The sequence below is a fragment of the Podarcis tiliguerta genome, assembly GCF_965153285.1.
Source record: "Podarcis tiliguerta genome assembly, chromosome: 3".
NCBI lineage: Eukaryota > Metazoa > Chordata > Lepidosauria > Squamata > Lacertidae > Podarcis > Podarcis tiliguerta.
In genome coordinates this window covers 91,225,224-91,251,670 of record NC_139536.1, presented here as the reverse complement: position 1 = coordinate 91,251,670, position 26,447 = coordinate 91,225,224, and the positions used below count along the sequence as shown (strand labels likewise).

The 26,447-nt window shown below is 43.9% G+C and overlaps 1 protein-coding gene across 1 annotated transcript in view; it reads right to left on the bottom strand.

Moving 5' to 3' along the window:
* Positions 1 to 26,447, bottom strand: part of LOC310673400 (uncharacterized protein) — a 182,729-nt gene that overhangs the window by 55,068 nt on the left and 101,214 nt on the right. The window contains exon 4 of the mRNA XM_083431870.1: positions 8,222 to 8,364. Within this exon, the coding sequence (XP_083287996.1) occupies positions 8,222 to 8,364 (143 nt within the window). The remainder of the gene's footprint in view (positions 1 to 8,221; positions 8,365 to 26,447) is intronic.

Below are 26,447 nucleotides of genomic sequence, written 5' to 3'. Positions count from 1 at the left end.
TGGGAGAGCACACTGCTGAGACTGCAAATTTTCATCTGGCACATGTTGCAATGATGAACGCTACTGCTCATAATGCTCAGCTTCTTACCTTTTCCTGACATGGCTCCTGCACGCTTAAATCATTACCTGAAAGAATTTCAAGGAACTAGTTGAGGTTGGTCAATGAAGGCAGATGGGTTGGTGTCCTATCACCTTGATTTGTCCTCAGCTAGCTACCTAACCTGCCTTCCTTCATATTTACAAACTACCTAGGGGCCTGTCACTGCCTACGAGCTTCATCCTCCTTATTCTCACAGTTGCCTGTATAGAACTCAACAAAGAGGAAGATCAAGACAAAACTAGAATTAGTTAGCTCCCCTTGTCATTGGCTCCAGCGCCATCTAATGTTGACCTCCATGCCTTCCATGCTTTCACTTCTAATTTGCATGAGCAAGCAACATGACTTTTCCTGGCATGGAGAAAACTGCGGCAATGGAGAAAAACTTCAGCAGTTGTTCAACTTCTACTTGCCTGCGGAGGAGCAGCTTTTCTATTGTCTCCTTGGTCACCATTATTGCCATCCGTGATTACTGGTTGATGAGAGATGAAACATGATGTTCTGTAGTGGGTTACGGGGGGGGGGGGGCAGAGAGGAGATACATCAGCATAGCAACAAAGGAGGGATGCATGTCAGAGGCCACAAATATATTGAGGCCCAATGTATTTCAAGTTATAAGAAGAAGAGTTTGGATTTGATATCCCGCTTTATCACTACCCGAAGGAGTCTCAAAGCGGCCAACATTCTCCTTTCCCTTCCTCCCCCACAACAAACACTCTGTGAGGTGAGTGAGGCTGAGAGACTTCAGAGAAGTGTGACTAGCCCAAGGTCACCCAGCAGCTGCATGTAGAGGAGCGGGGAATCAAACCCAGTTCACCAGATTACAAGTCCACCGCTCTTAACCACTACACCACACTGGCTCTCATGTGCTGGGCCTATATACTGTGCATGAATTTGGCTCTCACAAAACATGAACTCCAGTTCCAAATGCTTCTAAGAAACAACTGACAATTAAGCAAGGAACAAACTTCAGGGACCCCCCTCAATACAATACAACTTATTCCTTGTAATCAAATTCCAGGGGAAAGTGGAGGGGGAGTGGATGCCTCAACAACACTGAAATTTAACTCACAGAATTTTTGAAATACAGGCCTAAATTAATTTATGTTATTAAACTGCTTTGAGATACTTGCTTTGTATAACAATGCAGACAATAAATTGTAGCTTGACAATACTGTAATAAAAACAGCAAGAGGGAGGAATGTCTTTGTCATATCATTGTTTATAAGATTTAATGCTCGGTTTGAGCTTGACATTCAGGGCCAAGGAAAGTGATGTTTTCTTGCCAAAGTCTCCCCGACAATATACGTTATGTTTTGTCTATTAAGAGCAAAGGCATGGAAGAACAAATATGATGAGTCATTTTTGTGCTTAAAAAGCAGGGAGTAGGGAGAGAGAATTGTGAAGCTTGCCTGTCAAGTCACCTGGTGGCCAAATATTATTCACCAGAGGAGACCAGGTAAAAGATTATCGGGTGAGTGGGGATGGAGCAGGTCAAGTGAAGATGATGGTGATGAGGATGGATGAGGATGATGATTTTATTTATACCCTGCACATCTGGCTGGGTTTCCCCAGCCACTATGGGCAAATTCAGACTTTAGATGAGTATGAAGTTCTTTAACTTCCCACAATGTTCTAGCCATGGAATCCCAGGGCCTTCCTAAACTTTAAGCTCAGGAAGGACTTTGGTTTGCTTACTTGAAACGGCTTTTTTGTGTTCAGGACTAAGCTTTCAAATGCCTGTGGTTGTAGCAGATATTCCACTCCCCCAGCTGGTTCTCACAAGAATGTTCATTGCCAGTTGAAACACACATCCAGTGATGGTTTGCATGTGCAGATCCTAAGCACCATAACAAGTGTGCGCTTCCCATTGAATTTAGAGGGACCTTCTTTTTTGTGTACTGCAAACGACAACAGTTTAAATTTTCTAGTGTGAATATTTCACACATCAAGTAGCGATAAATCAGCTGATGGGATCAAGCAAAGTATATGTGTATGTGAACCAGTCCTATGACTTTTTTCTCTCTCTCTCTAGATATTTATATGAAAATTGAAACATGCCAAGATATCAATATCAAAGCACTAAAATATAGGCAACAAATTAGTGGATGAACCCTACTCAAAAGAGTGATTATTAGGTTGGACAGGGATATCAAGTGGAACTCTGCAAAGCGCTGTCGCAGCTAATCATGATTTTGCTGGATGGCTACAGAATATTATTCTACTAATAACCTAGAAAACTTGTGTGGAATTGCAAGCATTTTGGAGGACAAGCTTGGAATTCTAAATCAGAATCATACCCTAGACAACTGGACTGAACATTTTAAGAACAATCATTTTCAAATCTAGGAGGTCCAAACGCAGGATTGAATTAGTCGTCTTATTCTTTTCCTTTTTTTACAACGCTTCTATGTCTACATGTATACAGGATCGGATCCCTTGTTCATTTCAAATGAAGGTTGAGCCTGGCAAAGTCATAAAAATAGAGAATAACAGATTTAACTGCATGCTTGCAATACTTCATAAGTGGGCTGCTGAGAGCCATACGTGTTTACACTCCTCCCCTGCTCATGCAGTCAAAGTAAATGTGGGGGGCAGGGGCTGTCCGTTCACCCATTGAAAAAAATGATTTAATAGCTGTGATTTTAATCCATACATATAAGTTCACATTGGCAAGTGTTAGGTGGTTCTGATACTGATGCACTGTGAGGTAACTTTTAGGTTAGGTAAAGGTAAAGGGACCCCTGACCATTAGGTCCAGCCGTGGCTGACTCTGGGGTTGCGGCGCTCATCTCGCTTTATTGGCCAAGGGAGCCGGCGTACAGCTTCCAGGTCATGTGGCCAGCATGACTAAGCCGCTTCTGGCAAAACCGGAGCAGCACACGGAAACGCCATATACCTTCCCGGCAGAGCGGTACCTATTTATCTACTTGCACTTTGACGTGCTTTCGAACTGCTAGGTTGGCAGGATCTGGGACCAAGCAACAGGAGCTCACCCTGTCGCGGGGATTCGAACTGCTGACCTTCTGATCAGCAAGCCCTAGGCTCTGTGGTTTAACCCACAGTAACTTTTAGGTTACTTCAATTAAAATAAGTACCGTATTTTTTGCTGTATAAGACTCACTTTTTCCCTCCTAAAAAGTAAGGGGAAATGTGTGTGCGTCTTATGGAGTGAATGCAGGCTGCACAGCTATCACAGAAGCCAGAACAGCAAGAGGGATCGCTGCTTTCACTGTGCAGAGATCACTCTTGCTGTTCTGGCTTCTGGGATTCAGAATATTTTTTTTCTTGTTTTCCTCCTCCAAAAACTAGGTGCGTCTTGTGGTCTGGTGCGTCTTATAGAGCGAAAAATACGGTAGTTAAGGATGCCAAGAAGTAGCTAATCCAGAAAACGGCTTTGTCAATATTGCAGAATAGTGATTTTTAAACTGGATTTATCCTTCTTAATGACTATGGTGAAGAGAGAGAGAGAGAGATGCAGGAATCTTTTGCCCGACATGGGGCTTGAACCCACAACCTTGAGATTAAGACTCTCATGCTGTACCGACAGAGCTATAAATACATACATGACTAATGCATGGCCTTGCTCATAATGTAGGCACAACTTGCCAGCTTGTGTAATGTGCAATGACTATTGACTATTGCAGTGAACTACTTGAGCGTTGCAATGTGTGATGTACACTGTTTCAGCTCTGCTTTTGGAAACGGACACTCTTGCCTGATTGGTGTGAACAGTTGCTAACAAGTATTGAGGAAACTCTTACAATGCTGAGGCCTAATGTTCACAGGAGGACTGTGGGACATGGCGAGGGCACCTAGAAACTGCTGTAGTAGCTGCCTAAAGTTGGGTTTTATTTGGTCCTCCTTTATTGCCTGCATTTATGGACCCATAAATGTCCCAGCATGCCCCTCGAAGGAGACCAGTCTGCAATGAGAAACAGCATTGTACTATAAACTGTTCTGTCGAAACAGCCTCACCGTTAAAAAGTTCTGTGATATTTATCATGAAAAAAATCCCATGTAAACAATAGCTCACCAACCCCAGAGGACCTTTATATCAACCACAAAAGAGAACCGATGATTCAAATCTCAGGGGACAGTATGAGGGAGAGAAGGGGAACTTGCGATAAGCATCTTTCCCAAGGAAGACTGAATTATGAGTCATTTTGATAAGCCCTTTATTATTGATGTCCATGCAGCCATGATGCTAATTGGATACTAAAGGGTATGTAGACCAGTATATATCAGAAACAGAAACTATGAATAAGTACATTGTTTTCTCATGTTCGCCCCAACCTACCTTCCAAAAATTAAATCCAGGCGGTTGCTCTAGTCTAGCCATTCTTTATTGGTGGCATGACATCTGCTGAATGCAACCTCCCTCCATCCTTCAAGCAACTAAGCTGAACACAACCTGTTGTTTCTTGCAGCAACACACATGGACTTCCTGGAAGACACCACAGCATCTTCTAAACTCCTGCTGCATCTCCTGCCACCTTAAATTTTATGTATGTTTATGCATGTATGGGTCAAGATGAGCAGTGCTTTGTGCCCAGTCAGACACATCTAGTTCAGGGGGGAGGGGTCGGTCTGGCTGGTATCTTAGGTCCCTTCCAATTCTTGGGATCCTGTATCCCAAGCTTACCAAACCAAATCCCTTTGGCAACTAGCTTTGGCTGGCTAGTTAAGGACCACAATTTAGCACAAAGAGATTGCTCTGTGCCATAGAACAAATGGATGGGCCTTCCCCCCAACACTGCTCACCTAGCTGCTACAAGGAGAACCATAGCCAAGGTGGGTAGGTTTGAATCTGGAAGCAAGCTAGAAGCTGCAGGTAGAGGACACGTTTCAACCTTCAGCTGAATCAGGGTTTCTCATGGAATCTAACTGGGGAAGCAAGTTCGATTGGTGTATTAATGCTGTGAGACCCTTTTTACCCTATGCTCAGGTTGTATATATGTGTAAATATAACCACATATCCTAAGGACACCACAGTCTCTGCTGGCCTTCATTCCAAGGAAACCAAACCCTAGGTGAGGGCTTGGAGACTGAGGTTTGCATAGAATGTCCATGCTGACTGGTCAGGGCTTTCCATGACCTTAGACAGGAGTCCTTCACAGTCCTTTTTCAAGGTGCCAGAGATCAAAGTTGGTGCCAGAGATCAAAGTTGGGACTCTCTATATATACTAAGCATGTGATTTACCACTGAGCTATAGCACTCTGGGGACGCGGGTGGCGCTGTGGGTTAAAGCCTCAGCACCTAGGACTTGCCGATCGAAAGGTCGGCGGTTCGAATCCCCACAGCGGGGTGTGCTCCCGTCGTTCGGTCCCAGCGCCTGCCAACCTAGCAGTTTGAAAGCACCCTCGGGTGCAAGTAGATAAATAGGGACCGCTTACCAGCGGGAAGGTAAACGGCGTTCCGTGTGCTGCGCTGGCTCACCAGATGCAGCTTGTCACGCTGGCCACGTGACCCGGAAGTGTCTTCGGACAGCGCTGGCTCCCGGCCTTTAGAGTGAGATGAGCGCACAACCCTAGAGTCTGGCAAGACTGGCCAGTACGGGCAGGGGTACCTTTACCTTTACTTTATAGCACTTTACCCACAAGCAGTTTGAAGAGGGACTAACTATGTCCTCAAACATTAATGCTTCTTAATGCTAGGAGGAGAAAAGAGAGGGGGGGGCGAGCACAATTGCCAGTCACCTGTTCTGTTTCTCTGGGGTGCAACAATTCAAAGACTTTTTATCACTCCGCACCTGGTTGATCTTTTGACTGGCCTGGCCAGGATGCTCTTTTTGTTTTATGCCTGGGCTATGTTTATCTTTAATTGCCTGTTCCCTGAGGCTGAGATTTAGAACAAACAATAGATTGTAACACTACCTGCATGTCACGTGGCTTGATATACCTGCCTCAAGGCCCCGGATGAGAGGCCAATCTACTGTACAAGTTTGTTTGTTTTATCTAATTATACTTGTGGAAGTGATGAGTGTTTTCTTTACTACCAGAGTCTGAGAAACCCAACTCTCTAACAGGTGAGTCCAGCATACATCTCTGTCAATAGACCTGCTGAGGGCATCTATCTGCCTGACCGTGTCATTAAATAGTAAAAACCATAAACCAAGCAGCTCACAATATGGATCAACAGATATTAGTATTACACACAACTGAGAGTCCTTGTGACCTCCTTAAACACTTCTCTTCATGGAACTACTACAGTACAGTGGTACCTTGGGTTAAGTACTTAATTCGTTCCAGAGGTCCGTTCTTAACCTCAAACTGTTCTTAACCTGAAGCACCACTTTGGCTAATGGGGCCTCCTGCTGCTGCCGCGCCACCAGAGCACGATTTCTGTTCTTATTCTGGAGCAACGTTCTTAATCCGAGGTACTATTTCTGGGTTAACGGAGTCTGTAACCTGAAGCATATGTAACCTGAGGTACCACTGTAGTTCAGCATGAGCGTGAAGTTGTGGTAGGCAAAAGGTAGGTAAAGGTAAAGGATCCCTGGACAGTTGAGTCCAGTCAAAGGCGACTATGGGGTGCAGGACTCATCTCACTTTAGGCCAAGGGAGTCGGCGTTTGACCACAGACAGCTTTCAGGGTCATGTGGCCAGCATGACTAAACTGCTTCCGGCACAACGGGACACTGTGACGAGTGCCAGAGTGCACCTTCCCGCTGCAGTGGTACCTATTTATCTACTCACGCTGGTATGCTTTCAAACTTCCAGGCTGGCAGCAGCTGGGACAGAGAAATCCCCGTCATGTTGATTTGAACTGCTGACCTTACAATCAGCAAGTCCAAGAGGCTCGGTGGTTTAGATGCCGCCTGCACCTCTTTCTGTGGTTAGTACATTACATGGGTGCAATAGTAGATTACATGGGTGCCTGTAAATAGTGAGGTAAAGCTGTTCTTATCTGTATGTATTTTAACTTCACATAGAAATGCAGCAGACTTACTGCTATCATTCGCATTTCACAGTGTTATATTCGCATTCCAACACTGCTGTCCCATTTGTGCAAGAATTTCTGCCTTTGCAATGGGAATCCACCTTCCTCTCCTCTCTCCGTGTTCCCCCTACAGTCCATCAAACTTAGCAGGCCTAATGTCTCTCACATTGCACTGTACAGCACCTTGTATTCAGGGATCAGAGCATTCATGAGGAGTAAGAAATTAGCTATAATCACCATCATCTCCCCCTAGAAAAGAAGCTGCAGAATCACCTTCTTGTGGAACACGGAGCTGGAGAGAGCAGCCTCACTGTGGTAGGTTGAAACTGGCAGCTTTTGGTAGCTGGAGAGCACTGATATTATTCTATCAATTTTGGCCACTTAGCACAGATCACCTGTGTCAACAAGGAATTTCCTCCTTTCTGTATATTGTGAGCCATCCCTGTTGCACCTGCAGGTGAGGGAGGAGATTAGATTACCTCATGAGTATTTTTTTAAAAAGAAAAGAAGCAAACAAACTTTTGCTCCCTCTTCCAAACTACTTTTCAAAGAAAAACACCCCTGAGTCAGTCCTGAGTTGCCATTTCACTCATATCCAAAATTCCCACCCCCATAACCTTCAGATTTCACTGCTGTGCATGCACAGCTCAGAAAGAATTGCCTCAGTGTGAGCAACCAAACCACCACCACCCCCCCAAAAAAGTGGAAGTTTGCTTATCTCAAGACACCCACGCTGCTGGGACACATTCTACACCTGCAGTGGTGCTGAGCACAGAGAGGGCTTTTTGTTATTTGTAGTATTCTGCATGGGTTCTTTCTTTCTCTCTCTCTCTCTCTCTCTCTCTCTCTCTGTGTGTGTGTGTGTGAGAGAGAGAGAGAGAGAGAGAGAGAGAGATGGGGTGGGGGTGGGGTAGGAGAGGGAAAGGGAGAGAAAGGCAGTGGGAGTAATTAGCGAGCCAAGTTTCCAATACTGCTGCTGGCATCGCTCCAAGGTCCCATGACCCCTTGCAAAAATGTCACCCGAGGATATTGCTAAGCAAGCTGCTCAGGCGAGAGAAATAAAAGTCCCTGGTGTTCCTGTTTGCATTGTGCGGCACCTTGGGCTTTAGTTAACACTGGTCTCCCACGATTCCAGTGTGGTCTTGGTTTTTTTAAAAGAAGAAACAACAACAATTACTTACCAATAACTGTATTGGTAAGAACTGTATACTGATGAAGTTGGAAGGACAGTCTGAGGACCGTGAAGGGGAGATCTCGAAGGCTGGGAGGTTGGGAGAAGAGGTTGGGATGGGCTCAGGTGAGAGCTTGCAGGACACACCTTCCTCTGCAGGGATGAAAGTTAAGATAGAGCAGTGAAAGAGGAATTTGTAGTTTGTTTTTCAGTTCTTTCTTTTGGTTTCTTTCTTTTCTTTATTTCTCATAAATCACTTCGTTCTCTTATAAATGTATTGTGAAAAGTGAAGGGAAAAAAATTCTATCAACAACTTGCCCAGTCTATGTATACTTATCAACTTTCCTATGGAAATATATCCCCAAAACATGCGAACAGGGGAGGGGAGAGAGAGAGAGAGAGACTAAAGAAGGAAGTGCTACTCAGTGCCATAAAATCTAAGGCCAATTGCCCATTAATGGAAACCTGGCATATAAAAGATCCCTCTCATGGTCGGCTCCTTCAAGAAGCAGCGGCGATTGCAGCAGAAGGATAAACAGGAACTTGTTAATGCCAACTTGCAAAGGTTAGATAACGAAAGCAGGTGCTGAAAGACCCTTTTCTTTGAACACTTGGCTTCCACCTGTGAGAAGATCTTGCTGCAGTATTTCTTTCTCCCTTACAATGCAGACCTTTCCAACAGATACACCCTATCGATTACAGAACATTTTTTTATTTTTTAATAACAATCTCCTTATTCAGTCCATGTCCTTGTAGTGGGCAGCTTTACAACGCTCACAATCTACTCCTTCCTCCACTCCTCAAAGACTTCATGTCCACATTCTGACCTCCCCCCTCCCAACACCTGTCACCGTGCCTTGGCTTTGAGGGTGGGTCTCGCGCACTTAACCTCATCTTGTACAGCTGCAAGAATTCTGCTATACCCATGGAGGGATCCTTCATCTGCAAGTGGTTTCCCCTTGGTTGCCAGGACATGCAAATGCTACGAAGAATGATTGGAGATGTGGAGTATCATGGAAGCCACTGAGCTGTGTACACATTTAAAGCGCACACGCACACGAGAAACCTGGGAACTATAGTTTACCTCTCACCAGTGCTATTCAAAAGGGATGCCAGAACTCACCATGAACACCTCTCTTGTTCTCTTATACAGTGGAACCTTGGTTTACGAACTTAATCCGTTCCGGAAGTTCGTTCTTAAACCAAAGCATTCTTAAACCAAGGCGTGCTTTCCCATAGCAGCAGGGGACTCAATTTACAAATGGAACACACTGAACAAACAGGAAGCAGAACATGTTCTGCTTCCAAGGCAAAGTTCACAAACCAAAACACCTACTTCCAGGTTTGCAGCATTCTTAACCCAAGTTGTTCATAAACTTAGATGTTCTTAAACCAAGGTACCACTGTACTGGCAATGGCGCCCACCTGAGAGGTGCCAGAACTGAGTTCCAGCTGTGGGGGGGGGGAGCCCTGCCTCTCACACAGCTACAATTCCCCTTAACAAATTGCAGCTCCCAGGAGGAGGTGCTTTAAATGTATGATGTGGCCCTAAGCTATTTAGGACTGGGAGCTGTCAGCCTTACAAGGGCTGTTGGGTACCGTCTCCCCTCAGCTCCAAACAGCACAGTCGGTGGTCAGCTACGATGGGAACTGGAGCTCAACGACATCCCAAAGACCACTGGTTCCTTGCTTCAGAGCTTAACGCTAACATTTTGGCAGCTGATGCTTCTGCTGGTGGGGGTGGGATTGTTGAATGTTGGTTATTGCTCTTCGTATAAATAAGTGAAAACAATGAAATAGATGAGATAAATATGTATAAAAGCAACCACACAGTGTGCGCAGGTTTCACATAAATCACTTGATTTCTCTGCACTTGATGATTGACAGCTGAACGTGTGAATGAGCTCCATTAAAAAAAACCAGGGTCGAGGGGGACGTAAAAGTCACAACTACATAATAATAATAATAATAATAATAATAATAATAACAACTTATTATTTATACCGGGACGCGGGTGGCGCTGTGGGCTAAAGCCTCAGTGCCTAGGGCTTGCTGATCGAAAGGTCGGCAGTTCGAATCCCCGGGGCGGGGTGCGCTCCCGCTGCTCGGTCCCAGTGCCTGCCAACCTAGCAGTTCGAAAGCACTCCCAGGTGCAAGTAGATAAATAGGGACCGCTTACTAGCGGGAAGGTAAACAGTGTTTCCGTGTGCGGCTCTGGCTCGCCAGAGCAGCGATGTCACGCTGGCCACGTGACCCGGAAGTGTCTTCGGACAGCACTGGCCCTCGGCCTCTTTGAGTGAGATGGGCGCACAACCCTAGAGTCTGTCAAGACTGGCCCGTACGGGCAGGGGTACCTTTACCTTTTTATTATTTATACCCCGCCCATCTGGCTGGGCTTCCCCAGCCATTCTGGGCGGCTTCCAAAAAAATACAAGCATCAGATCATGTGTGCCCTCACTTGATGTTGCAGCATGTATTGAAAGCGCAGGGGACGCGGCTCAAAAATCCACCAGATTCTGAATCACAAACTGTGCTCATTAGAGAAATGGGTTTTCTTAGCTGTTCTTGTTTTTTCAAAATCCCCAAAGCACCGCTAGTAATATTCATTTGACTTCTTTACAGTCAGCATCCAAATATTTATTTTGCCAACTTATCATTTTGCAGACACTTGGGGCGATGTTGTTGTTGTTGTTGTTGCTTCATAGTAGAAGACTGAGGAATAAACACATCTTTTTCATTTTAGGGCATTAGAGCTCTCTTTAGTCAAACACTTGATTAAAAAAATTCAATCGGCACTGGTTGAGCACCACATCATACATACACATTGCTTTATTACTCCATTTGTGTTCTTATATTACAACCAGCTCATAATGTACCTGACCAAACCATCTGCAAGTGTTAATTACAGAGCAGAAAAGAAATACTGTTGCAAAAAGTTTATACATTCATACCATTGTTCTCCTGACACAAAACTGAGAACGGCTTGCATAATGTCAACATTTGTGGATCCATCTAATCTATGAAAGCCAACAGAAATCATTTGAAATATTTTCATGAGATTTGCATTGAGTGTGTATCTGTTACATGGGAGCTGTGACTGTGAAGTCCTGCATTTTGGTAGTGGGTTAGACTAAGCCAGGATGGGGAAACTCTGGCCCATGAGTCACACCTGGTCTTTTAGGGGTTCAAATTTTGGCCATGTGGCTGTATTCCCCAAACGACACCTGCCTGCCCATACACCTGATGCCATATGTAATACTTTGCAGAGATGCATGCCCTCCAACGTTTCTCCAATGAAAATAGGGATGTCCTATTCCATAATGCGAAAGGCTGGGCTGGATGAATCCCAAACTGGAATTAAGATTGCCGGAAGAAATATCAACAACCTCAGATATGCAGATGACACAACCTTGATGGCAGAAAGTGAGGAGGAATTAAAGAACCTTTTAATGAGGGTGAAAGAGGAGAGCGCAAAATATGGTCTGAAGCTCGACATCAAAAAAACGAAGATCATGGCCACTGGGCCCATCACCTCCTGGCAAATAGAAAGGGAAGAAATGGAGGCAATGAGAGATTTTACTTTCTTGGACTCCATGATCACTGCAGATGGTGACAGCAGTCACGAAATTAAAAGACGCCTGCTTCTTGGGAGAAAAGCAATGACAAATCTAGACAGCATCTTAAAAAGCAGAGACATCACCTTGCCAACAAAGGTCTGTATAGTTAAAGCTATGGTTTTCCCAGTAGTGGTGTATGGAAGTGAGAGCTGGAGCATAAAGAAGGCTGATAGCCGAAGAATTGATGCTTTTGTGCTGGAGGAGACTCTTGAGAGTCCCATGGACTGCAAGAAGATCAAACCTATCCATTCTGAAGGAAATCAGCCCTGGAAGGACAGATCCTGGAGCTGAGGCTCAAATACTTTGGCCACCTCATGAGAAGAGAAGACTCCCTGGAAAAGACCCTGATGTTGGGGAAGATGGAGGGCACAAGGAGAAGGGGACAACAGGGTAAGATGGTTGGACAGTGTTCTCGAAGCCACCAGCATGAGTTTGACCAAACTGTGGGAGGCAGTGGAAGACAGGAGTGCCTGGCGTGCTCTGGTCCATGGGGTCACGAAGAGTCAGACACGACTAAACAACAACAACAACATTCCATAATGATAATTTCATTACCTATACCCAGCCCTTCTGACTGGGTTTCTCCAGCCACTCTAGAAGGCTTCCAACATATATAAAGACATAATAAAACATTAAAAAAAACCTTCCCTATACAGGGTGGCTTTCAGGTGTCTTCTAAAGGTTATATATCTCCTTGGCTTGGAAAATGCATAACTCCATACCCTCCAACATTTCTCTGATGAACATAGGGACATCCTAAGGAAAAGCAGGACATTCTGGGATCAAAACAGAAAGGGGGATGTCGTCTGTAAATCTGGGACTGTCCCTGGAAAATAGGGACACTTGGAAGGTCTATAAGTAGCAGAAGTGTATCCATGCAGCCCAATCCCCAGTCAACGCCTACCCTGGGGCACTGACACTCTACATTTCTGTTTACCCAAAAATACACCTCAGTATGAGACTTCCATAATTTTGCTCTTTCTGGTCTCAGGGCTAAGCCACTTGCTTTTTGAAGTAAGCCTAAATTCAGCTTTTGTCTGGAAATGTGATGCGCCGAAACCAGAGGTAGCTTGAGAAATCGTAAGCAGCTTCTTCCTCTCCCCCACCTCCATATAGATAGAGATGCAAAGAGCAAATGGATCTGGGTGAGATGTATATGACCCACATTTCCAAGCAGGCTGTAAACAAACAAAACAAAAAAAGAGCAGAAAACGTTTGCACCAACTTAAGGGAATGGATTTATATGATGAGGATATGACACGGAACTACAAAAGGAAGTAAATACCTCGTAGACATTGAGCCAGCTTAACTCACTTTAAGATCCTGATGCTAAATATTTGCTCAGCCTCTGTGTTTGCAGTGCCAACAGATCACATTCCTATAAGTCACTGCTGCTATTTCCTCTTATGATGGAAGGAAATTCTACAGTCACTTATTTATTTTTATTTTTTGAAAGACCATGTTACATGCATAGAAGGTGGATTGCAAAAATAAGGTTTGTTGTAGCATGCTTTAGTATGCTCTCCACACAGACGTTTACGTAGCACAGAGCCTTATGTCTTTTCAGTACAAATTATTATTATTATTAATCAAATTTGTATTCCTCCAACCGCTTAAACTTTCATTCTGTGTTGTTAAGGCTGCTGGAATACTCTTGCTCTCTTGTTCGTGTGCAATGCTATTCAAGGCTATTCTGCACAAGCAAAAACGGGTCACCTGGTGTCATAATGCTGTCAGGTGAGTGACAGGTGGGCAGATAGGGATTTGTCCTATGTTGCCTTCCAGATCCAGATCTCCAACTCTGCTGAATTGGCTGTATTCGGACCCGCCAAGTGGAGAGTCCCAGATTTACAGAAGCCATCCCCATTTCTGATTTTATCCCACTTTTCCTCAGGATGCTCCTATTTTCTTTGGAGAAATGTTGGAAGGTTTGCTGCATTCTTTCTATTACTTTTAAACTTTTATTCCATGTTTTTAATGCTGCTGGAATATTACGGCAGGGGGCACGGGGGGTGGCACTAACCTTCCAACTTTTTCTATCCTTCTTCCTTCCCTGGGAGCTCTTTGGAGCTGAAAGGCAAGGAACGACATTTGTCAAATCAATAATGAACAAGTATGCATCCCTTCATGACTGCAGGTGGCTTTCTGTGTTCTGTGTTCTGTGTTCTGTGTTCTGTGTTCTGTGTTCCTCTCCTTTGGGCCACACCACCAAGCAATTACTCCAGGATCAGGGGTTGCTGGACCCCGGCACCCACCATCAACTCATATGACCAAAGATAATGAATAATAATAACAACAATAATAATAATAACAGGGCGGCTAACAAGCAATAACAAAACAAGTTGAATGAATACAACTTAAAAACAAGATTAAAATACAACATTAAAAATATAGAAACATTAAAATATTAAAATGCAGCCTCATCACAGGAGAAGAAAGGAAAAAGAAAGAGGGGGAGGGAATCAAATTGGCTCCAAGCCAAAGGTCAGGCAGAACAACTCTGTCTTACAGGCCCTGCGGAAAGAAATCAGATCCTGCAGGGCCCTGGTCTCATGAGACAGAGCGTTCCACCAGCCCGGAGCCAGTGTTGAAAAGGCCCTGGCTCTGGTTGACGCCAATCTAACTTCCTTAGGGCCCGGGACCACTAGGGTGTTGCTATGTATGGACCTTAAGGTCCTCCGTGGGGCATACTGGGGGAGGCGGTCCCGTAGGTACGAGGGTCCTAGGCTGTGAAGGGCTTTAAAGGTCAAAAGCAGCACCTTAAATCTGACCCTGTACTCCACCGGAAGCCAGTGCAGCTGGAAAAGCACTGGGTGAATATTCTCCCATGACAGGGACCCCATGAGGAGCCTCGCTGCATCATTCTGCACCCGCTGGAGTTTCTGGGACAGCTTCAAGGGCAGCCCCGCATAGAGCAAATTACAGTAGTCAAGCCTGGAGGTGACCGTCACATGGATCACTGTGGCCAGGTCGGGGCGGGAAAGGATGGGAGTTGTAGTCCAAAAACACCTAGAGTGCCACAAGTCCCCCAGCAATGATTTATTCAGACATCCCTATCTCGAACTGACTGAGCGAGCCAGAAAAAAACTGAAAGCCAGCTGAGCATTATTTGACAGTGGGGAGATGGAAAGCCCATTTGGTTTACGACAGGCAGACTGGTCTAGCGAACGCCACAAAACTACCCAATAACAAACTAATTAGAGATGTGGCATTTGCCCGAAACTTTCATTACTAACTTGAGCAACAGGAAGGGGAAGGTAGAAGCTTGTGGGTTCCAGGGGAAATTTCACCATCTCCCCCTTGCCATCTGGAACTTCATCTCACTTAAATGACTAAAAGGGAGACCAAACAAGCCTAAACCTTAAAGATTACTGGTGCATGAAATAATTGAGAAATACTTTCAACCTGAAAACAATTTCACTTCCTGCATGTTACCACAAAGAACCTACTTAATAAAGTTTGTCCCAATGCAGTTATGCATTTCTCTCTCTCCGCCCTATTTGTCTGTGTAAAAAAGCTTGTCGAACAACTTATGCAGGTGTCAACCAAAATTCTATACAGTAGGTCAGCTTCCACCCCTTCTAACAATTATTAAAATAAGCTACTCTTACTATAAAAAATAAACATTGAATGAAGAAGGAACTTAAAAGCATCTGCTAGCTCCGATAGATTACAATTCAAGGCTGGTGAGTTCCACTTGGTTTGGTGTATAACCATTCTGCAAGGCCTGAACTGAAGTGATTATTACTTCATGGCCGTCTTCCATGATTTTTTGTTCCATACATCACACGTAAGTTGAGTAAGCAAGCTATTCTGTTCAGAACCGGTGGGGTGGTCATACCAATGGGCTGGAAACCAAACCCTTTGATTCATGAACACTTCCCAGTTGGAGAGCTGGGGAAAGATACTCAGAGGTATTCTGTTATTATTCTGGAGAGCCAGTGTGGTGTAGTGGTTGAGAGCGGTAGTCTTGTAATCTGGGGAAACGGGTTTGTGTCTCCGCTCCTCCACATGCAGCTGCTGGGTGACCTTGGGCCAGTCACACTTCTCTGAAGTCTCTCAGCCCCACTCACCTCACAGAGTGTTTGTTGTGGGGGAGGAAGGGAAAGGAGAATGTTAGCCGCTTTGAGACTCCTTAAAGGGAGTGAAAGGCAGGATATCAAATCCAAACTCTTCTTATATCACAAGTCTCAGGATGAAACCTGGCATTTTCTGGGAAAGGCAGCATTCTTGGTCTAAGCTGTGAAGTGTATTAAGCACAGTTCAGGACAAATGTATGTTTTGGTTGCATCCATTATACCCCATTTTCCACATAACATTCCTTCCTAAAGATCAGCTGTTGACTACCCAGTCATGATTGGCAGTCATGATTGGCTCAGAAACGATCCATAGGGCCATGTGGCCAGCCCATGAAACTTACCTGCGCACAGGTATATTTCTAGATTTCCCCCATCTCTCTCCCACTTCCCCTGCCCCAAAGGTCCAAAAGGGCTCTTCAAAGACACCCAAATCTAAGAACAATTCACAGAACCAGAAACCCATCAGGACCAAACTTGGTGAACACACCAGTCCCATCTGTAGTTTCCCCAGGCACAAATCCCAATATTTTAGCCTTCTGTTTGGGTCCTTTTTTCTATTCTTTTCTTTGCACTGTGTGATCCACTGTCTTAAGGTCACATGAGAGAGCCACACTGAGCTTCCTGAGATATCTGTGTTAAATTCATTAGTCTCAAATTAATGCCTTTTAGAGCATATCTAGTTATCAGGTGCACAACACAGGTTGTCACTGTAGTGTTATCTCTTCTTAAGTTTGTTGACATCACTATGGAGGCACATTCAAAGTAGGTAGACAAAAAACTCAACATAACACAGTCAAACTAAAAACTGTCAGAGCTGTCAGACAGCCAGTCAATAAAGCCACGGTTTAAAAAAAAGGTCTTTGAATGCCATTTTAAAATATCAATAAATTCTTAATTACGCAGAATGAAGTGATAGACTGGAGTAGCAGAACTCTGAACTGTACCACTTCAGCCTGTAGGTGGGGAGTGATCATATTTTTCAATGTGCATATAAGAAACTAGCATAACAGAGAGAAGCTATGCAAAAATATTCTCTCATGGACTCACTCACTACATGCAAGGAGTTTCTCACGTGGGATTAAAAATACAAAAAGCAAACCCTACTGCCTATACTTCAAAGTAAGTAGAGCAGTCCCTAATTCTATCAACTTCAGTCTACCCTTCCATTTGTATAGTGGTTTGAATGGACATACTTTTTATTATTTAAACCCATTATTTAAAACCCCTCCCATTGACCCTTGTTGCTGCCAATGCCATTATTATTTTGACTTTCAGAAATCCTTATTTTTGTATGTGAACTGTTCAGTCCTTGCCTGCAAAAGATACACACACACAAACACACACACATATGTAGTAAGTCTAGCCACTCAAGTGTAACTAAAACAAGCTCAGATACGCGAGGAAGAATGCCTCTCTTTCCACCCCCATCTCTTAAGAGATAAACAAAAGTTGCTAAATAGTACATGTCAACAGACACATATATAAATCCCTGGTATTGTTGCTGCACAATTTTGGGCTTTAGAAAGGATGGATCTGTGGGGGTGGAATAGTCATAAGGATAAAGATAAACCCTTATGGAATATAATGTATATAATTTCCATTGCTGCTGTGTGAGCCTAATGCTTCCTTGGTGATTCAAGTTCAGCACCGACTGCTGATATTTCTAATACAGCTAATGCCCCTGTGAGTCCTCGGTACACACTCTTCATTTTTAAAAAAGCAGTTCTGATCGTTTTGTTTTCAGGCTTCAGTTTTAATTAAAAAAGGGAAAGAGAGGCAAGTTTCTAGTAAAGAAAGGACCTGGTGCAAGGAAAGTTAGTGTGTTGCTGGCAACCATTCCACGAAAGCAACGCCAATGCCGCAACTTCCTTGAGATCCTGCGTGCTCCCAGTGCGTAGTAGCTGCAGAAGAAACGACGTCTATAGGTATCCACACCTATCTCCTTGGAAACAATGGCACCACCCACCAATCAAAATAATACTCACCAAGGACACCCCTATATTAGTCACACACGGATGGTCCCAGTCAACAGAAGGTGATAGCTAGGACATAATGGCAACATGACGCAACCTTTCCTGTATGCATACAATGCACTGCACAGGGGTGGGGAACCAGAGGCCTGGGGGGCCAGATGTGGCTCTTTGCCTGGCTCCCAGGCCACACCTCCTCACCAACCATGTTTGGGTCCCCAATAACTGAAGGCTTGCTGCTTCCCATATAAACCTACCCAAGTCCTGAGATTGTCAACAGAGGACCATCTCCATGTCCCCTTACAAGTTGAGCCATGGTGGGTGGGTGGGTGGAGCAAAAAGGCATTCTCAGTAGTGCTGCCTCCTCACTGACGCATAAGACACACACACACACACAAGAGGTTTGGTTAGTGACCACTCTTGTGCCTTTTTGTAGCCAAGCAAAGACCTTTTCATTTCCATGCCCCTAATATCTGGACGTGTTTTAATGTGATTGCCAACCATGTATGGAAAGGTATGTTATAGGGTTTATATTAATTTTGCTGTAGTATTTTGTGGGAGGTTTTCTTAGCACCGCTATTTGGAATTGTTGAGGTAAGTGAAATGCTTGCTTTCAGCTATGTTATTATGTGTGTGTCACTCAGGGAACAACTGCTAAACAGGGGTACTTCCAGCATACTAGTCCTCACCAGGACGAAACCAAACACTCAGTAGACAGAAACATGTAGCTTGGTTGTTTACACCAGTATACCTGAAAGAGCGTCTCCACCCCCAGTGTTCAGCCTGGACACTGAGGTCCGCCTCTGAGGGCTTTTAGGTGGTTCCCTCACTGCAAGAAGTGAAGTTACAGGGAACCAGGTAGAGGGCCTTCTCGGTAGCAGTGCCCTCACTGTGGAATATCCTCCCATCAGATGTCAAGGTGATCAAGAACTACATAACTTTTAGAAGACACCTGAAGACAGCCCTGTATCAGGAAGTTTTTAATGTTTGACGTTTTATTATGTTTTCATATGTGCTGGAAGCCGCCCAGAGTGGCTGGGGAAACCCAACTAGGTGGGCGGGGTATAAAATAAATATTATTCTTATTCTTATTCTTACTTGCCAAATGAACTGGCTCTGTGCTTTTGTCATCTTGTGCTTACCACATTTGGACACACACAGAGACACTTTCCCCTATATTTTAAACTAAAACTGCTGACACATTTTCAAATTTGTCTCTACCATCATGTGGCCTAGCAACATGGCTTTAAGTTGCTTGTGTTGTTGGGATTTCGTGCTAGGTGTCATGATTCTACCTTCGTAGCACACAATCCGAGCCAGGCAGGTTTTTAATTCCACCATGCAAGAGGGCAAAAGTGTGTGTGTCTCTGGGGGAGCCATCGACAGAAAGCTGAGCTGCATCAGCTGACACAACTCTGCCTTTGGCACTTGACACATATTGAGCAAAATTTCCACTGAGTTATCTGCAATACAAAGAGAGCCCTTGATTATCCTTTCACACAGAGGCAGCAGAAAACTTTGCCTTCCTATATTAATCAGCCCTATTAGCATATGGACTAATTGGAGCATCATTCTGATCTTGCTTTTACACCCTAGATAACTCTTTGATGCTTTGCTCCGGTTTTAGACAGGATACTCTGACTATTTTTGCAGCTGTTATTAGCAATGCTTGCATATTCCTGGTGCCATCTCGCACAGCCAAGCTGTCGGTCTTACAGGGTTCTCCCATCCAAACCCTAATTGCATCCCATATTCAAGTATTGTGCTATTTGATTTTATTTTAAGTTATGAAAGCATCTTGGTTAAAAAGGAACATTTTGCAAAGCAGGCTTTTTTTTTTTCTGGTGGAAAGTCTTTACTTCCCAGAAGGCAAGAAAACAATTGTTTCCAGTAATTGGACAGTTTGATTAGAGGCAGGTGGTGCCGAGCTGAGGAAACTGGAGCCACGAAGCCAATTTTAGCGTCAAGCACATTTCCTTTTACTTGAGGATCCAGCAGCATAACATGCAAATTGCTTCCAACAACAACCAAAAAGACAGGGGGAGAGAAATGTAAATTTAGTTCCTATTTATTACCTCTAAGTAACAGGCACTTTCTTCAAAGTTGAGGTTTGCAACATTTCATACCTATTTTGTGTCTAGCAGCACAACAGCAGCAGCAGCACAGGGATATAAGATCATGGGAGTTAAGGAGGCTATTGGCTAGATCATGAAGTACATCTTTCTGCAAAGGCAGATTAGAGGTAAATTTAGGATCTGATCCCACAAATGTCTGCTCAGGCAACTAATCTTAGCTAATGCTAATAATCTCATTGACTTCACTGGACTTTGACTGCAGGTTGCTCCGAGGGGATCTCATTGGCAAGGACTCGAATGAACTTCAGCGGAACTGCTAGGCTCTAGAGCCAAGCCTGTCTTTGCCTTATGTCCCACCCCCCAGTGCACCCTGACTGACATCTGTCATGCAGACATCAGATACATTAAATCTTGCACAGAGAGAAGTGCTCAACCAACCGCCACACCGGCTACTTCAGTCCGACAGATTACAGCATTGAGCTGAACACCTTCGAGGTAATAAATAAACAAGAAGCATAGAACAAGGATGGAGGAGAAAATTAAATACAGTGGTACCTCGGGTTACAGACGCTTCAGGTTACAGACGCTTCAAGTTACAGACTCCGCTTATCCAGAAATAGTACCTCGGGTTAAGAACTTTGCTTCAGGATGAGAACAGAAATTGTGTGGCGGCGGCGCAACGGCAGCAGGAGACCCCATTAGCAAAAGTGGTTCTTCAGGTTAAGAACAGTTTCAGGTTAAGAACAGACCTCCAGAACGAATTAAGTACTTAACCCGAGGTACCACTGTACAGTGTTACCTCAGGTTAAGAACTTAATTTGTTCCAGAGGTCCGTTCTTAACCTGAAGCACCATTTTAGCTAATGGGGCCTCCTGCTGCCACCACGCCGCCAGAGCACAATTTCTGTTCTCATCCTGAAGCAAAGTTCTTAACCCGAGGAACTATTTCTGGGTTAGCGGAGTCTGTAACCTGAAGCGTATGTAACCTGAGGTACCACTGTACAGCTTGAACCTACCTCATTCTTACTTTCCAAAGCAATATACCAACTGAAATACATCTATCCTTCAAAACCCAGGCTTCATTTTGTGACACGGTTCTCCAACTATGTAATCTGTACAGAAATGTGTATATGAATCACAGAATCAATGTAGAGTTGGAAGAGACCCAAAGGCCCATCTAGTCCAACCCCCTGCAATGCAGGAATCTCAGCTAAAGAATCCATGACAGACTGCCATCCAACCTCTGCTTAAAAACCTCTAAGGAAGGAGAAAGTGTACCTAAAAATAACATTTAAAACCCATTAATTAGGGGAAATTGGTTTCAAAAATGTGTATATCAGGCAAAATTGCATTAAAATGTGTATAGTAAAAATTGCAAACTGATGCAGAACTGTGGAGAACTAAACTTAAGATGAGATAAATGAGAAAGTGGGTGACCCTGAAACAGACAGATTCATCCATTCCTAGTGCAGAGTGATATCTGCATTTACTGAGGGTAGGGAGTTGCTCATTACTATTTTTTAACATTATTTTCAGTTGACAAAGGGACAGTGGTTCCCCCCCCAAAAAAATTAATAAAGGTGTTACGTTTAACAGGAGCTGTTTTGCAAAAGACATGGCAGAAAATACGCATTTATCATCATGGGAAAATGCTGCTAACTGCCTCCATAGTGTGCATGACATTTATGGTGGTAACATGCATGTTTTGTCCCATGCATATTGCATTCGTATGCAATGTGCTTACCACCATTTGCATGCATGTGTCAAAAACACGATGAAGCCCTTAGGCTCAATTCAGAGCACTGCATGTCCAATTGTGCAACACAAATAATATTTCTTTAACATATAAAGTGCAGGGGGGATTCCCTCCCAGCCGCCATGAATTCTCCTTCCCCCCGTGAACTCACCACACATACACACACCCAGAAGTGCTCTTATATTTCTGCTTGGCCCCAAATTACATTTGGGGAAATCAACATGCAGCTGTAGCTGTTGTTCCTGTTCTTCTCTAGACTGTGTCATTTGGGATTTTCCATCCTGGTGTAAGCAAAACCTGCGCCTATGTAATGCCCACAGACCCGGTACTATAAGGAGATGCTAAGCTTTCAAGCACTTGTGTGCAGACTGGGTTGGGGAGCAGGGGAAGAAGAAGAGGAGTTTGGATTTGATATCCCACTTTATCAGTACCCAAAGGAGTCTCGAGGCAGCTAACATTCTCCTTTCCCTTCCTCCCCCATAACAAACACTCTGTGAGGTGAGTGAGGCTGAGAGACTTCAGAGAAGTGTGACTAGCCCAAGGTCACCCAGCAGCTGCATGTGGAGGAGCAGAGACGCGAACCCGGTTCACCAGATTACAAGTCTACTGCTCTTTACCACTACACCACACTGGTAGATACACATGGGAGGAGTAAAAAGTTTCCAGGGCTTTGGAAGTCCGGAACTCCATCTCCCATCAGATTGCCTTGAAGGGATCCTTCCTCTTTCCCAGTAAGGGAGGACAGCTGGAGAAACTGGGGGTCAAGGATGCTCCATTCCATCGCCAAAAAATCAGCCAGAATTCTGTTTCTCACTGAGCTGCATTAGGGTGTCTCCCCCTTGAGTTTTTCCCAAATATTTTTTGTACTTCTGTGAAGCTTGGGCTCGCTCCTCCCAAAGCTTGCCAATACCTCCTTCTTGTGTCCAAATGGTGCTGTTTTGTCTGCATAAGAACCCATAGTTGAAGAATTGGTTGCACTCAATTTATTTATGGACTGTGTCTTTCCACAAATACACCTGTATTCAAAGCAATTCACATAAATACAGCCTAAACACAACAACGATAAATAATAAAACTTGCACTATCAGTACAAGGTAACACAAAAAAATGATTAACAGATCTCAAAATCACTAATAGATATCAAAATTTAAGTGAGCATAAAGCTCACCAATAGGTGAAATGAAAATACTCACTAACTTCCCATTAAAAAGTAACTCCAAAGCTGAAATTATGAACACCTAGTACCTAGTACACCTAACCCTTTATGTTTCAACCTCAAAGGCCAGGAAGTCCCGTCAGAGATCTTCTAGAAGCAACTCCTTTACAAAGGTTCTCGGGGCTGGAAGGTGAAGCAAGGCGGGTGGGTGACAAAGTCTCTCTCACCTCACCATTAAATGGAGGCTGCTGTTAGTATATTTAATTTATGCACTAAGTGGAAGCTGCTAAAATTTGAACTAGCAGATGGGTTGCTCTTGAAAACCCATTGCTGAAGCTTGAGAAATGGCATTCTATGTTTTTAAATATGTAGTGAGTTGCTTGAAGACTTCTGTGTAACAAGTGACTAACAAGTCCAAGGAGGAGAAGGAGGAGGAGGAGGAGGAGAAGGAGAAGGAGAAGAAGAAGAAGAAGAAGAAGAAGAAGAAGAAGAAGAAGAAGAAGAAGAAGAAGCATTCTTTTACTTCCACTGACTGTCTTAAATGATCCAACATTCAATGAATGTCCTTGAGTTCTGATGTTATGAGAGACTGCAAGAAATGTTTCTCTGTCTACACCTTCCATAATTATATACGCCTCTGTCATGTCCCCTCTTACATTGCCTTTTCTCCAAACTAGAAAGCCCCAGATGTTTCCTCACAAGGGAGTTGCTTCATCCCCTTGAGCATTCTGGTTGCCACCACAGAGCACTTCAAAAGCATCCAGTTCCTCTTTCTTCATGTCAATGATGTTAGTTGCAGAATCTGGTAAATGGATAGAGGTATAGAGATGATAGATAGATGATAGATAGATAGATAGATAGATAGATAGATAGATAGATAGATGATAGATAGATAGTTGATAGATAATTTATTACGGTCGGAGACCAGCTTATAAAACACACTTGGGGGTTCAATCCCAGAAGGAAAACAAACATTTGAAACAATGTACAGCAATAAATTTAAAAATTATAAATGTGATAAGCGTATAGACACTTAAAACTTTAAGATAAGCTACCGCAGAGAGATGACCCAGAGTCACCCATGGAACCGAGTTTGGGGATTTTCTCAACGAACCAGTTTGAGTCGAGGGATTGTCTGCACGTACAGATCTGTACACAGAATCTGGCGACCATCCAGGTCATCTTATGATCTTTGCCTAACTGGTATGTGTCTCTCAAAATTAGGGATGGGGCTTTCTGAAAATCTCAACGTCAAGCTTATACACATGGATTTCCACCCCCACCCACCCCAATCTTGTTGCTTGATCTTGATGAGAAGCAAGTTGTTGTTCTTCTCCAGTTCCACCAAAAATATGAACAATTATCCTGTGAATTACTGCATGCATACTGTATGCATCGTTACATGCATACTGTATCCAACTTTGCATTACAAAGATGTGTGCAAATGTATGCAAAAAAAAAAAAAAAGCAGAGACATCACCTTGCCAACAAAGGCCCGTATAGTTAAAGCTATGGTTTTCCCAGAAGTGATGTTTGGAAGTGAGAGCTGGACCATAAAGAAGGCTGATTGCCAAAGAATTGATGCTTTTGAATTATGGTGCTGGAGGAGACTCAAGAGTCCCATGGACTGCAAGAAGATCAAACCTCTCCATTCTTAAGGAAATCAGCCCTGAGTGCTCACTGGAAGGACAGATCGTGAAGCTGAGGCTCCAATACTTTGGCCACCTCATGAGAAGAGAAGACTCCCTGGAAAAGACCCTGATGTTGGGAAAGATGGAGGGCACAAGGAGAAGGGGACGACAGAGGACGAGATGGTTGGACAGTGTTCTCGAAGCTAAGAACATGAGTTTGACCAAACGGCGGGAGGCAGTGGAAGACAGGAGTGCCTGGTGTGCTCTGGTCCATGAGGTCACGAAGAGTCGGACACGACTAAACGACTAAACAACAACAATGCAAATAAGGCATGAAGTCTGGCAACATCAACCCTGCTGTGCTGGAATCCCTTGCAGGTGACCCCAGTGCCAAGAGATAGACCATCAGGTTGCATATCTACAGCAGTGACCAGAGGAGGAATGACTGCTGGGAGAAGCGCAGAGAGAAGAAACACCATGGTGTGTCTGCAGCAGCTCAACTGGGCAACTTCATCTACCCCAGCTGCAATAAAACATGACTCTCCTGTATTGCTCTCTACAGTCACAGCAGGTGCTGTAACCTTCCAGCAGTTTGACTTAACCTCCAAAAACGGACCCCTCCAATGTCTCCTGAGACAGACAGATACCAGCAAGAACTATATGCATATACCCTCCACATTTCCTAAAGTATCCAGAATATAAACAGATACATTCAGCCATGCAAAGATACTTATATATTAATACTTTTAAAATTATGCAGCAGAAATACAGAACCACATGAAGCTTGACTCTTTCATATGCATTATACATATGATATACAAAAATAACGTGGAAAACTTTGCATATGATTAGTTGGGCCTTAAAAAAATATAAATCTACAGTCGGGAAAAAATAGGCAGGTGCTTGATGCAAGAGGTGCTTGAAGATCGATCAAGTCGGAACCGCCAAATTCAGTTTATAAATCCATTTCTTCATCCCTAGTCAAAATAAAAGGTTTTCTTGCACGTGTCACATCTCTGTTTGATTCTTATCTAGATGGTGCCTGATTTTCTTTGGTCATGTGGTTCACTTCCTTCCATTTTCTCCTGTGTACAGCATTGCTCAAGATTGTGGAATGCTTCTTAGGCTGTCTTGCATTTCTATCAGTCCACTGCAAATTAAGTTTTCAGATAGTTTGATTTCAGAATCACCTGTTAGGTTTGATCCCGATCTTCTGTAGCAATTCTGCTTCATCCCATGGGAAATTTGAGTCTGTTTCTGCCATCTGTCCCAATTTTGTTTTTTGAATGCCAAAGAAAAGGAGGGGGACAGAGCTTTCTCTCTCTCTCTCTCTCTCTCTCTCTTAAGCAATATTTGAGCCTTCATAAATGTCCTCGCCACTGGGCTCTCTGGTCCTTTGTTCCAAAGGCAATCACAACAGTGCTTCGATTTCTGCCAGAAAGTACACCAGAGAAGTTAAAACAGACAAATGTAGTAACCTTTACAAGCTCAAACAATTTGGCTCAGCAGCATGCTCTTGTCTTCCTTAGGTCAGACGGCACATTAGGTTAACTGCACTTTAAAAACTGCCCATTTTGTTTTGAAGGAAAAGCAGCCAATCAGCAGCTGTCGCTGGTGAACAGACATAACCGCACAGCACATTACAACGTCCTCTCACTTCCCTTGCCATTGATCACTGGCTAGAAAAAGAGGAGAGAGGGAATGGAAGACCCCCAGCCAGGAAGCTTTTGGGAGCCCACCCCCTGCAGCACCTTGCATGAGTGGTCACATTCACAGCATACATTTAAAACACTGTTTACCAATTTAAAGAGTCGCAGGGATGTATGAGAAACTTGGTTCAGTTCACATTTAAAGGCAAATCTACCTCATTCATACGTGCTGCAACAATGCATAAACCAAAATGCAACCATCCTTCATAAATTTCCTCCTGGTTTTTATTTTATTTTATTTTCT